Genomic DNA, 12,330 nt, shown 5'->3' with positions numbered 1-12,330 from the left:
AGCAACGTTTCCACAACTTTTCAGCAACGATTCCACAACCTTTCAGAAAACTATGAATATTGGGGGCTATTAGTTGGCATTACAGAGACATGGATTGGGGAGGCCAATGGGGATTTAGCATAGCAGGGAAAAAACTCATTAGGAAGGATATATCCAGTAAGAGAGGTGGGGGTGTAGCTCGCTATGTAAAAGCATTTTAATGTGCTTCGGACAGTATGTGAATTCAGTGCTCTTTGGCAACGTAAAACAAGCTCGTCAGGAAGGTGAGACTATTATTATGGGTGACTTCAATTACCCAGCTGTCAATGTGTGGAATAGCCTGCCAGGCCACGTAGTAGAGGCAGAAACTGTTCTGGTCATTATGTTATGTTAACATTTCAGCAACATTTGTAAAACCTTTCAGCAGCGTTTCCAGTGCCCTTGGAGCCTTGCTGCAGTGTTTCTCGTGGCTGTTTCCTCCCTAGGCCCGGCTGTAGTGCCCCATCAGTACTACGGCGTGACTCCCTGGGGGGTGTACCCCGCAAACCTCTTCCAGCAGCAGGCCGCTGCTGCAGCCGCCGCCTCCAGCTCAGCCAATCAGCAGGCGGCAGGCCAGAACCAGCAGAGCCAGCAGCAGGTGATTGGCTGGGCCCATCTCCCCTCACTCATTGGCTGTGCCATTATATTTCCCCTCCAGTTTTGATCTTGACCTTTGACCCCCGCTCCCCTGTGCGGCTGCAGGTACTGCGTGCAGGAAGTAACCAGCGACCTTTGACCCCGAACCAGAGCCAGCAGGGCCAGCAGACGGAGCAGCTGGTTGCCGCGGCGGCTGTGAACTCTGCGCTGGCGTTTGGGCAGGGCCTGGCTGCTGGGGTCCCTGGTGAGTGACCTCTGACCCCTGCCTCGGTGACCTTGGCACAGGGCTCGCCGTCCTCACTGCTCTCTCTCCTGCAGGGTATCCGGTGCTGGCTCCCGCTGCCTACTACGACCAGACGGGGGCGCTAGTGGTGAACACAGGAGCACGCAGCGGACCTGTCAGGCTCATGGCCCCCGCTCCTGTCATCATCAGCCCCTCCGCCGCACAAGCAGGTGTGTGTGTGTGTGTGAGAGTGTGTGTGTGTGTGTGTGTGTGTGTGATATGAAATTTTGTCTAAAGATCTGGAGCCATTCAGCATGACAGATATGCAGTAATAGAGGGCATTAGGAACGGGGCAAATACTTCTCTACAGTACATATAATATTTTTAATAACAGCACTGTATGATGACCGTGTGATGAGGAAACTTATGTATGACTATGTAATACCTCTCTCCTTCTCTCTCTCTCTCTCTCTGTCTCTCCTTCTCTCTCTCTCCCCCCCCCGCAGCAGTAGCAGCAGCAGCTTCTGCGAATGGGCCGGGTGGGGGCATGGGTGGGGGCATGGGGCCGGGTGGGGGTATGGGGGCGGGAGGGGGCATGGGTGCAGGGGGCAGTGGGCCATTTCGGGCTCTGGGGTCCCAGCAGCAGCAGCCGAGCAGTCTGGCCTCCAGCTCCTTCTACGGCTCGCAGGCCCCGCCCAGCCCGCCAGCCCGCAGCTCCCAGGCCCCCAGCCGCCCAGCGCGCGTCCCATGAGCCAGCTCTCTGTCTCCCAGGGCTCACGCCGAGCACGCTGGGGGTTCGCACTGCGGGCTTCGCCCTCCTCCTCCCTGGCCCACGCCAGGTACCACCCTGGGGGGGGCTTACAGGGGCCTACACCAGCCCTCCACCCTGATCCACGCACAGGTACCACACACCGCGATCATCACGCCCCATGACACACCACACACACGATCACACGCACATGGACACACACACACACGATCACACACGCACATGGACACACATGCACACACACACACGATCACACACGCACATGGACACACATGCGCACACACACACACGCACGTGGACACACATGCACACACGCACACACGATCACACGCACATGGACACACACACACACGATCACACACGCACATGGACACACATGCACACACACACACACACACACGCACATGGACACACATGCACACACACACACACACGATCACACACGCACATGGACACACATGCACACACAAACACACTCAGTTTGCTCTCTGTCTCCCCCCAGTGGCGAGCTCCAGTACAGGAGGAGGGTCTCGGCGGGACTCTCTGACAGGCGGGTCAGAGCTCTACAAACGCGCCCCCAGCAGCCTCACTCCCATTGGCCACGGCTTCTACAATGGGCTGGGCTTCTCCTCCCCCGGGCCAATCGGCATGCCCCTCCCCAACCAGCCCCCAAGCCACTCCCTAACCCCGCCCCCTTCCCTCTCCACCCACGGGTCCTCTTCCAGCATCAACCTGGGTCAGTCTGCCTGTCTGCCTGTCTGCCTGTCTGTCTGTCTGTGCTGTGTCCACTGTGTGTGTTCTTGATTTTCCAAATGTTTGTTGAAGTGTGTGTGTATACAGTACTGTGCAGAAGTCAGAGAGCACCATTTCTTTTAATGACTGAGAAACAATGGTTAAGTGCTGATCTGGGGTCAGTGGAGATCCGAACCGGATCCATTTTGAGCTGAGAACTGATCTTGGACCAGCACTCTGAGGGGGCTGCGGGGTTTGACTGTGCTCTGATTGGTCTGCCTCAGGAGGCCTGACCAATGGGAGCGGGCGGTACGTCTCGGCGGCGCCGGGGGCGGAGGCGAAGTTCCGGAACGCGGGCGGCAGCTCCAGCCTGTTCAGCCCCAGCAGCCAGCTCTTCCCGTCGTCACGGCTACGCTACGGCATGTCGGACGTGATGCCGTCCGGTCGCAGCCGGCTGCTGGAGGACTTCCGCAACAACCGCTATCCCAACCTGCAGCTGCGCGAGATCGCCGGCCACATCATGGAGTTCTCCCAGGACCAGCACGGGTCCAGGTACCCCCCCCCACTCTAAAACCAGCCCCGCCCCCTACTCTAAGACCAGCACCCCACCCCCCCCCTCTAAAACCAGTACTGCCCCCCCCCCACTCTAAACCAGACCCCACCCCCCCCCACTCTAAGACCAGCACCCACCCCCCCCCCCACTCTAACCGCACCACCACCACCACCCCCTCCACCACCCCCCCCCCCCCCACTCTACACCACCCCCCCCCCCCAATACCAGCACCACCACCCCCCCCGCCCACTCTACACCAGCCCCCCAACCCCCCCCCACTCTACACCAGCCCTCCAACCCCCCCCACCCGACTCTACACCAGCCCCCCAACCCCCCCCACCCGACTCTACACCAGCCCCCCAACCCCCCCACCCGACTCTACACCAGCCCCCCAACCCCCCCCCACCCAGCCGACTCTACACCACCCCCAACCCCCCCACCCACCGACTCTACACCACCCCAACCCCCCCCCCACCCGACTCTACACCAACCCCCACCCCCCCACCCACTCCCACACCCCACCCCCCCCCCCTAAGACCCACCACCACCACCCCCACCCCCCCCCACTCTCCAGCCCAAACCAGACTGAATCTCTCTTTCTCCTCCCCCCCCTCTCTCCCCCCTCCCCCTCTCTCCCCCCCTCTCAGGTTTATCCAGCTGAAGCTGGAACGGGCCAGTCCTGCAGAGAGGCAGTTGGTGTTCAGTGAGATCCTGCAGGCAGCATACCAGCTCATGGTCGACGTCTTTGGGAACTACGTCATCCAGAAGTTCTTTGAGGTGCAGAAAAGTACTAAAATCTGTGTGTGTGTGTGTGTGTGCGTGTGCGTGTGTGTGTGCGTGTGCGTGTGTGTGTGTGTATTGTAGTAATGTCTCACCCTCTCTCTGTTAATGTCTCTCTCTCTCTGCACAGTGTAAATGTCTCTTGCCCTCTCTCTCTGTGCACAGTGATAATGCCTCTCTTTCTCTTTCTCTGTGCTGTGTTAATGTCTCTCTCTCTCGCGCTCTCTCTGTGCGCAGTGTTAATGTCTCTCGCCCTCTCTCTCTCTCTCTCTGTGCAGTTTGGCAGTTTGGATCAGAAGCTGGCTTTGGCAGAGCGTATCAGGGGCCATGTTCTGTCTCTGGCTCTGCAGATGTACGGCTGCAGGGTCATACAGAAAGCCCTGGAGTTCATCCCCTCTGAGCAGCAGGTCATCGTGAGTATCCCCCCACCCCTGTGTGTGAGTGTGAGTGTGAGTGTGTGTAACTCTAGAGTGAGACAGTGAGTGTGTGTGTGTGTGTGTGTGTGTGTGTGTGTGTGTAACTAGAGTGAGACAGTGTGTGTGTAACTCTGGAGTGAGACAGTGTGTGTGTGTGTGTAACTCTGGAGTGAGACAGTGTGTGTGTGTGTGTAACTCTGGAGTGAGACAGTGTGTGTGTGTGTGTAACTCTGGAGTGAGACAGTGTGTGTGTGTGTGTAACTCTGGAGTGAGACAGTGTGTGTGTGAGTGTGAGTGTGTGTAACTAGAGTGAGACAGTGTGTGTGTAACTCTGGAGTGAGACAGTGTGTGTGTGTGTAACTCTGGAGTGAGACAGTGTGTGTGTGTGTGTGTGTAACTCTAGAGTGAGATAGTGTGTGTGTGTGTGTGTGTAACTAGAGTGAGACTGTGTGTGTGTGTGTGTAACTCTGGAGTGAGACAGTGTGTGTGTGTGTGTGTGTAACTAGAGTGAGACAGTGTGTGTGTGTGTGTGTGTAACTCTAGAGTGAGACAGTGTGTGTGTGTGTGTGTGTAACTGTAGAGTGAGACAGTGTGTGTGTGTGTGTGTGTGTAACTAGAGTGAGACTGTGTGTGTGTGTGTGTAACTCTGGAGTGAGACAGTGTGTGTGTGTGTGTGTAACTAGAGTGAGACAGTGTGTGTGTGTGTGTGTGTAACTCTAGAGTGAGACAGTGTGTGTGTGTGTGTGTAACTGTAGAGTGAGACAGTGTGTGTGTGTGTGTGTGTGTGTGTGTAACTCTGGAGTGAGACAGTGTGTGTGTGTGTAACTCTGGAGTGAGACAGTGTGTGTGTGTGTGTAACTAGAGTGAGACTGTGTGTGTGTGTAACTCTGGAGTGAGACAGTGTGGTGTGTTGTGTGTGTGTGTGTAACTCTAGAGTGAGACAGTGTGTGTGTGTGTGTGTGTGTAACTCTAGAGTGAGACAGTGTGTGTGTGTGTGTGTGTAACTCTAGAGTGAGACAGTGTGTGTGTGTGTGTGTAACTCTAGAGTGAGACAGTGTGTGTGTGTGTGTGTGTGTGTGTGTGTAACTCTAGAGTGAGCCAGTGTGTGTGTGTGTGTGTGTAACTCTAGAGTGAGACAGTGTGTGTGTGTGTGTGTAACTCTAGAGAGAGATGGTGTGTGTGTGTGTGTGTGTGTAACTCTAGAGTGAGACAGTGTGTGTGTGTGTGTGTGTGTGTAACTCTAGAGTGAGACAGTGTGTGTGTGTGTGTAACTCTAGAGTGAGACAGTGTGTGTGTGTGTGTGTGTGTGTGTGTGTGTGTAACTCTAGAGTGAGCCAGTGTGTGTGTGTGTGTAACTCTAGAGTGAGACAGTGTGTGTGTGTGTGTGTGTGTGTGTAACTCTGGAGTGAGACAGTGTGTGTGTGTAACTCTGGAGTGAGACTGTGTGTGTGTGTGTGTGTGTAACTCTAGAGTGAGCCAGTGTGTGTGTGTGTGTGTGTAACTCTAGAGTGAGCCAGTGTGTGTGTGTGTGTGTGTGTAACTCTAGAGTGAGACAGTGTGTGTGTGTGTGTGTGTAACTCTGGAGTGAGACAGTGTGTGTGTGTAACTCTGGAGTGAGACTGTGTGTGTGTGTGTGTGTGTGTGTGTGTAACTCTAGAGTGAGACTGTGTGTGTGTGTGTGTGTAACTCTAGAGTGAGACTGTGTGTGTTGTGTGTGTGTGTGTAACTCTAGAGTGAGACTGTGTGTGTGTGTGTGTGTGTGTAACTCTAGAGTGAGACTGTGTGTGTGTGTGTGTGTAACTCTAGAGTGAGACGTGTTGTGTGTGTGGTGTGTGTAACTCTAGAGTGAGATGGTGTGTGTGTGTGTGTGTAACTCTAGAGTGAGACAGTGTGTGTGTGTGTGTAACTCTAGAGTGAGACAGTGTGTGTGTGTGTAACTCTAGAGTGAGATGGTGTGTGTGTGTGTAACTCTAGAGTGAGAGTGCGTGTGTGTGTGTAACTCTAGAGTGAGACTGTGTGTGTGTGTGTGTGTAACTCTAGAGTGAGACTGTGTGTGTGTGTGTGTGTGTGTAACTCTAGAGTGAGAGGTGTGTGTGTGTGTGTGTAACTCTAGAGTGAGACAGTGTGTGTGTGTGTAACTCTAGAGTGAGACTGTGTGTGTGTGTGTAACTCTAGAGTGAGACAGTGTGTGTGTGTGTGTGTGTAACTCTAGAGTGAGACAGTGTGTGTGTGTGTGTAACTCTAGAGTGAGACAGTGTGTGTGTGTGTGTAACTCTAGAGTGAGCCAGTGTGTGTGTGTGTGTAACTCTAGAGTGAGCCAGTGTGTGTGTGTGTGTGTGTAACTCTAGAGTGAGACAGTGTGTGTGTGTGTAACTCTAGAGTGAGACAGTGTGTGTGTGTGTGTAACTCTAGAGTGAGACAGTGTGTGTGTGTGTGTAACTCTAGAGTGAGACTGTGTGTGTGTGTGTGTAACTCTAGAGTGAGACTGTGTGTGTGTGTGTGTAACTCTAGAGTGAGACAGTGTGTGTGTGTGTAACTCTAGAGTGAGACAGTGTGTGTGTGTGTGTGTGTAACTCTAGAGTGAGATGGTGTGTGTGGAGCTGGACAGTGTGTGATGTGTGTGTAGACCAGACGGGAACCAGTGTGTGGTAAGTGCTCCGAGTGCGTCAGCGCATGCTTGCAGGTTAACTCAGATGAGACGTTTTCGCAGGTAACGCTCCAGAAGAGCCAGGTGCTCACACACTCCGGCACCTGAGTCAGGGTACGCCCTAAGCACGGACGCACTTCAACCGATGAGACAGGTTGTGCCTACACCCTCGACACCTGAGCCAGGTACGCCCCTGACCACCGCACTGAGCCAGGTGGCCTTAACTCAGAGCCCTCGCAACACTGGGACCAGGTATGCCTGCACAGCTCCGCACACCATGAGCCAAGGTAAGCGCCAAACGGAGACCCTCGCAGACAGGCAGTATGCGCCCAGCACCACCACACCTGAGCCAGTACGCCTCCAACACCCTAGGCCAGGTACGCCCTCACACACCCCGCACACCGGGAGCCAGGTACGCCCCTCACACACCCCGCACACCTGAGCCAGGTACGCCCCTCACACCCCACACCGCCAGACCCTGAGCCAGGTACGCCCCTCACACACCCCGCACACCTGAGCCAGGTACGCCCCTCACACACCCGCACACCTGAGCCAGGTACGCCCCTCACACACCCCCACACCTGAGCCAGGTACGCCCCTCACACACCCCTCACACCTGAGCCAGGTACGCCCTCACACACCCCGCACACCTGAGCCAGGTACGCCCCCCCCACACCTGAGCCAGGTATGCCCCTCACACACCCCGCACACCTGAGCCAGGTACGCCCCTCACACACCCCGCACACCTGAGCCAGGTACGCCCCTCACACACCCCGCACACCTGAGCCAGGTACGCCCCTCACACACCCCGCACACCTGAGCCAGGTACGCCCCTCACACACCCCGCACACCTGAGCCAGGTACGCCCCTCACACACCCCGCACACCTGAGCCAGGTACGCCCCTCACACACCTCCACCTGAGCCAGTACCCCCCACACCTGAGCCAGGTATGCCCCTCACACACCCCTCACACCTGAGCCAGGTACGCCCCTCACACACCCCGCACACCTGAGCCAGGTATGCCCCGCACACACCCCTCACACCTGAGCCAGGTACGCCCCTCACACACCCCTCACCCCTGAGTCAGGTACGCTCCTCACACACCCCGCGCAGAGTTTGATTGACAGGTGTGTCCGCAGGTGTTTGCTCTGTCCACACACCCGTATGGCTGCCGGGTGATCCAGCGAATCCTGGAGCACTGCCTCCCTGAACAGACCCTGCCTATCCTGGAGGAGCTGCACCAACACACTGAGCAGCTTGTGCAGGTACGCACACACTCACACACACACACACACACACACACACACGCTCACACTCACACTCACACACACTCATCACACGTGCACACGCACTCACACACACACACACACTCACATGTGCACACACACACACACACTCATCACACGTGCACACGCACTCACACACACACACACTCACATGTGAACACACTCACACACACTCACACACACTCATCACACGTGCACACGCACTCACACACTCACATACACTCACACACAGGTGCACAGGTGAACACACTCCTGTGTGTTTTAGGATCAGTATGGGAACTACGTTATCCAGCACGTTCTGGAACACGGCCGCACGGAGGACAAGAGCAAGATCGTGGCCGAGATCCGAGGGAACGTGCTGGGCCTCAGCCAGCACAAATTCGCCAGGTAACCTCACCTGTACACACCTGAACACTACCTCACCTGTACACACCTGAACACTGCTTTACACCTGAACACTGTCTCAACTGTGCACACCTGAACTCTGCCTTACCTGTACACACCTGAACTCTGCCTCACCTGTACACACCTGAACACTGCTTTACACCTGAACACTGTCTCAACTGTGCACACCTGAACTCTGCCTCACCTGTACACACCTGAACACTGCTTTACACCTGAACACTGTCTCAACTGTGCACACCTGAACACTGCCTCACCTGTACACACCTGAACACTGCTTTACACCTGAACACTGTCTCAACTGTACACACCTGAGCACCTATAAAACACCTCAGGGTCTCAGGATGAACACACACACATTTGGATTAAAGCAGGTGAGTGTGTGCAGGTGTGTAGTGGTGACAGCGTTCCGCGCCCTTTCAGTAACGTGGTGGAGAAGTGTGTGACGCACTCGTCCCGCGCGGAGCGCGCCCTGCTGATAGACGAGGTGTGCAGTCCGAACGACGGGCCCCACAGCGCCCTCTACACCATGATGAAGGACCAGTACGCCAACTACGTGGTGCAGAAGATGATCGACATCGCTGAGCCCACACAGCGCAAGATCGTCATGCACAAGGTGTGTGTGTGTGTGTGTGTGTGTGTGTGAGAGAGACAGGGTGCCTGCGTGCGTGTGTGTGTGTGAGAGAGAGAGAGACAGGGTGCCTGCGTGCGTGCGTGTGTGTGTATGAGAGAGAGAGTGCATGCGTGCGTGCGTGTGCTCACATATGTGTGTATGGCTCTCTGGTTTTGCCTGCATTTGCTGCTTCCTGTCATGTGATATGTCATGTGACCCCAGATCCGGCCCCACATCGCCACTCTGCGGAAGTACACGTACGGAAAGCACATCCTGGCCAAGCTGGAGAAGTACTACATGAAGAATGGGGTGGACCTGGGGCCCCTCTGTGGGGCCCCCAATGGCATTCTGTAACCCCGCACCCCCGTCACGCTAAACCCCACCCCCATCACCTGCCAGTCACCTTACACCCCACCCCCATCACCTGCCAATCACCTAACACCCCACCCCCATCACCTGCCAATTACCCGAAATCCCACCCCATCACCTGCCAATCACCAAAACCCACCCCATCACCTGCCAATCACCTTAAACCCCACCCCCATCACCTGCCATCACCAAAACCCACCCCTCACCTGCCAGTCACCTTAAACCCCACCCCATCACCTGCAATCACCAAAATACCACACCCATCACCTGCTAATCACCAAACCCCACCCCATCACCTGCCAATCACCTTAAAACCCACCCCATCACCTGCCAGTCACCTTACACCCCACCCCATCACCTGCCAATCACCTTAAACCCCACCCCCATCACCTGCCAATCACCAGAAATCCCACCCCATCACCTGCCAGTCACCTTAAACCCCACCCCCATCACCTGGCGATCACCAGAAATACCACCCAATCACCTGCTAATCACCCAAAACCCCACCCCATCACCTGCCAATCACCAGAAATCCCACCCCATCACCTGCCAGTCACCTTACACCCCACCCCCATCACCTGCCAGTCACCTTACACCCCACCCCCATCACCTGCCAGTCACCTTAAACCCCACCCCATCACCTGCAGTCACCTACACCCCACCCCATCACCTGCCAGTCACCTTAAACCCACCCCATCACCTGCCAATCACCTAAATCCCACCCCATCACCTGCCAATCACCAGAAATCCCACCCCATCACCTGCCATTCATCTTAAACCCCACCCCATCACCTGCCAGTCACCTTAAACCCCACCCCATCACCTGCCATCACCTTAAACCCCACCCATCACCTGCCAGTCACCTTAAACCACACCCCTATCACCTGCCACTTACCCGTAAACTGCACCCCAATCACCCCAAACCCCTCCCCATCACCCTAAACCCTACCCAATTACCTGCCAATTACCCCAAACCCTACTCCAATCACCTGCCTTAAATCCCAGACTCCACCCCAATCACTCCAAACCCCACCCCAATCTGCTGCCAATCACCCTAAACCCCACCCAGTTACCTGCCAATTACCCCAAACCCTACTCCAATCACCTGCCTTAAATCCCAGACTCCACCCCAATCACTCCAAACCCCACCCCAATCAGCTGCCAATCACCCCAAACCCCACCTCAGTCACCTCCCAATTACCCCAAACCCCAACCCCATCACCTGCCTTAAACCCCAACCCCACCCCAGTCACCTGCTGTCAGCACCCAGATGCCAGGCTCTGGTTGTGCTGTTCCACAGGCTCCGCCCCTTTCCTCTCCTCCAATGACGTGGCCTCGAGGGCGTGGCAGTAAAGCAGCCTCGTGCTCCTACACTATCTGCTGCTGGACTCCTGTCCCTTTAAACCGCAGCCGTTTCCACGGACACAGGAGTCAGGCAACCTTCTCCACGGGTACGGGAGTCAAGCAGCAGTTTCCATGGATACAGGTGTCGGGGAAACTGTGAGATTTGGGGGTGGAGCCTCCTGCCAAAACCGTGTGCATCTGTGCAGCACATGACCACCACACCCAAACGCAGTGTCCACCGGTCCCACAGGCACCGGTCCCACAGGCCAGGGCCACGGAGTCAGGCTTTTTCTACTCTACAAAGAACACACTGCATAACGGATGAAGGCCTGTTCAGTTAGTTTTTGTTTTAAATAAATTTCCATTTGGAATTATTTCGCTTCAGACCACTGCACCAGAGGCTGAAGCTCATCTGGCCTGAAGCTTGGTACCGTCATTTAGCATGGGATAGACGCTTCGTTTTTTTGCTTCGATAAATATATTGTGTATACTTGGTGTAGACTTTTGCATATATCATAATATATATTATATATACATATATGTATAAAACCTTTGTAGTTTTTCTGGGTTTTGATGTTGAATCTGTATCTATAATGTATCCCAGTAGTGATCTCATACTGATTGTATAATTGTACATTTGTAAACCTCCTGTAATGTAAATGTGGAAAACTTGGAATTGCTTCTAAAAGCTTTTTGTTATAAAGGAAAATCTAAAAAGGAAAAAAAAGTTAGAAACCTGTGCATTTCAGTGTATATTCAGACTTCTGGTGGTGGCTTATATTTGTTGTATATTGTAAATTGTAATATGAAATTTTGTTTTGAGAAGCCCTTTCTTATACAGTGTAGTACTTGTACAAACAAATGCTTCATGGTTTTAACGTCTCTACTTTACACTTAAAAAAGGAAGGAAAAATTAGCCGATTTACTGTTTAAACAACCCCCTATTTGAGAAGTGACTTTTTTTAGATCTTTTAAATGTGATGTTTTTTTCCACTGCCTGGGGGGGTTAACGGTGCGTTTCCTGAAGTGAGACCCCCCCGGACCCCCCGCTCTTCCGTAAAAGGGGGTCTCGTTTTGTACAGACTGAGCGCGTCTGCGCTGCTGCGAGGCCCGGTCCGGTCCGGTCCGGTCCATCGGCCTTCGCCTGCATGCAGTGTTGGACCCCTGTGACTCCAGGCCTTGTGAATACAGGCCCTGTGACTCCAGGCCTTGTGAATACAGGCCCTGTGACTCCAGGCCTTGTGAATACAGGCCCTGTGACCCCAGGCCTTGTGAATACAGGCCCTGTGACCCCAGGCCTTGTGAATACGGCCCTGACCCAGGCCTGTGAATACAGGCACACCTGTAACCATCTGTAAAGTCTGAACTGGATCCTGTGTACGCTTATCGCCTGGGCAACCATATTTTGTAACTTGTTGTAGATTGTCAAAAAAAGTGATCTTTATTTTGAAACAAAAACCCTAAAATCTCCTGGGTGTGTGTTTCCAGTCACTTTTTTTTTTTTTTTCCACACCTCATACACGACTGAATGATATGGGCTGTTTCACACGGAGATGTCCCTGAACTATTCACAAACACCA

General features: G+C 54.3%; 1 protein-coding gene and 2 long non-coding RNA genes across 4 annotated transcripts in view; 2 read left to right on the top strand and 1 right to left on the bottom strand.

Moving 5' to 3' along the window:
• LOC135249247 (pumilio homolog 1-like) overlaps positions 1-9,524 on the top strand; it is an 18,983-nt gene extending 9,459 nt beyond the window's left edge. The window contains exons 10-22 of the mRNA XM_064324725.1: positions 465-616; positions 721-859; positions 934-1,068; positions 1,345-1,566; positions 1,678-2,343; positions 2,624-2,891; positions 3,540-3,669; positions 3,951-4,085; positions 5,933-6,004; positions 7,864-8,001; positions 8,288-8,409; positions 8,848-9,040; positions 9,260-9,524. Of these exons, the coding sequence (XP_064180795.1) occupies positions 465-616; positions 721-859; positions 934-1,068; positions 1,345-1,566; positions 1,678-2,343; positions 2,624-2,891; positions 3,540-3,669; positions 3,951-4,085; positions 5,933-6,004; positions 7,864-8,001; positions 8,288-8,409; positions 8,848-9,040; positions 9,260-9,391 (2,504 nt within the window). The 3' untranslated portion in view covers positions 9,392-9,524. The remainder of the gene's footprint in view (positions 1-464; positions 617-720; positions 860-933; positions 1,069-1,344; positions 1,567-1,677; positions 2,344-2,623; positions 2,892-3,539; positions 3,670-3,950; positions 4,086-5,932; positions 6,005-7,863; positions 8,002-8,287; positions 8,410-8,847; positions 9,041-9,259) is intronic.
• Positions 9,525-9,532: 8 nt separating this feature from the next.
• On the bottom strand, positions 9,533-10,386 carry LOC135238586 (uncharacterized). Its single transcript, XR_010325153.1, has 5 exons — positions 10,270-10,386; positions 10,137-10,209; positions 9,860-10,047; positions 9,734-9,827; positions 9,533-9,585 (listed from the first exon to the last, which is right to left on the bottom strand). It is a non-coding gene; the product is annotated as an uncharacterized LOC135238586 (long non-coding RNA).
• On the top strand, positions 10,259-12,220 carry LOC135238577 (uncharacterized). 2 transcript variants are annotated; one of them, XR_010325151.1, is made up of 2 exons: positions 10,259-12,001; positions 12,087-12,220. It is a non-coding gene; the product is annotated as an uncharacterized LOC135238577 (long non-coding RNA). The 2 variants fall into 2 exon arrangements; XR_010325150.1 differs by having other exon boundaries at positions 10,259-12,031.
• Positions 12,221-12,330: the final 110 nt, after the last annotated feature.

Source organism: Anguilla rostrata, chromosome 1, assembly GCF_018555375.3.
Source record: "Anguilla rostrata isolate EN2019 chromosome 1, ASM1855537v3, whole genome shotgun sequence".
NCBI classification, from domain to species: domain Eukaryota; kingdom Metazoa; phylum Chordata; class Actinopteri; order Anguilliformes; family Anguillidae; genus Anguilla; species Anguilla rostrata.
Note: the sequence above shows the minus strand (reverse complement) of the source record. Positions and strands in the feature narration are given on the sequence as shown.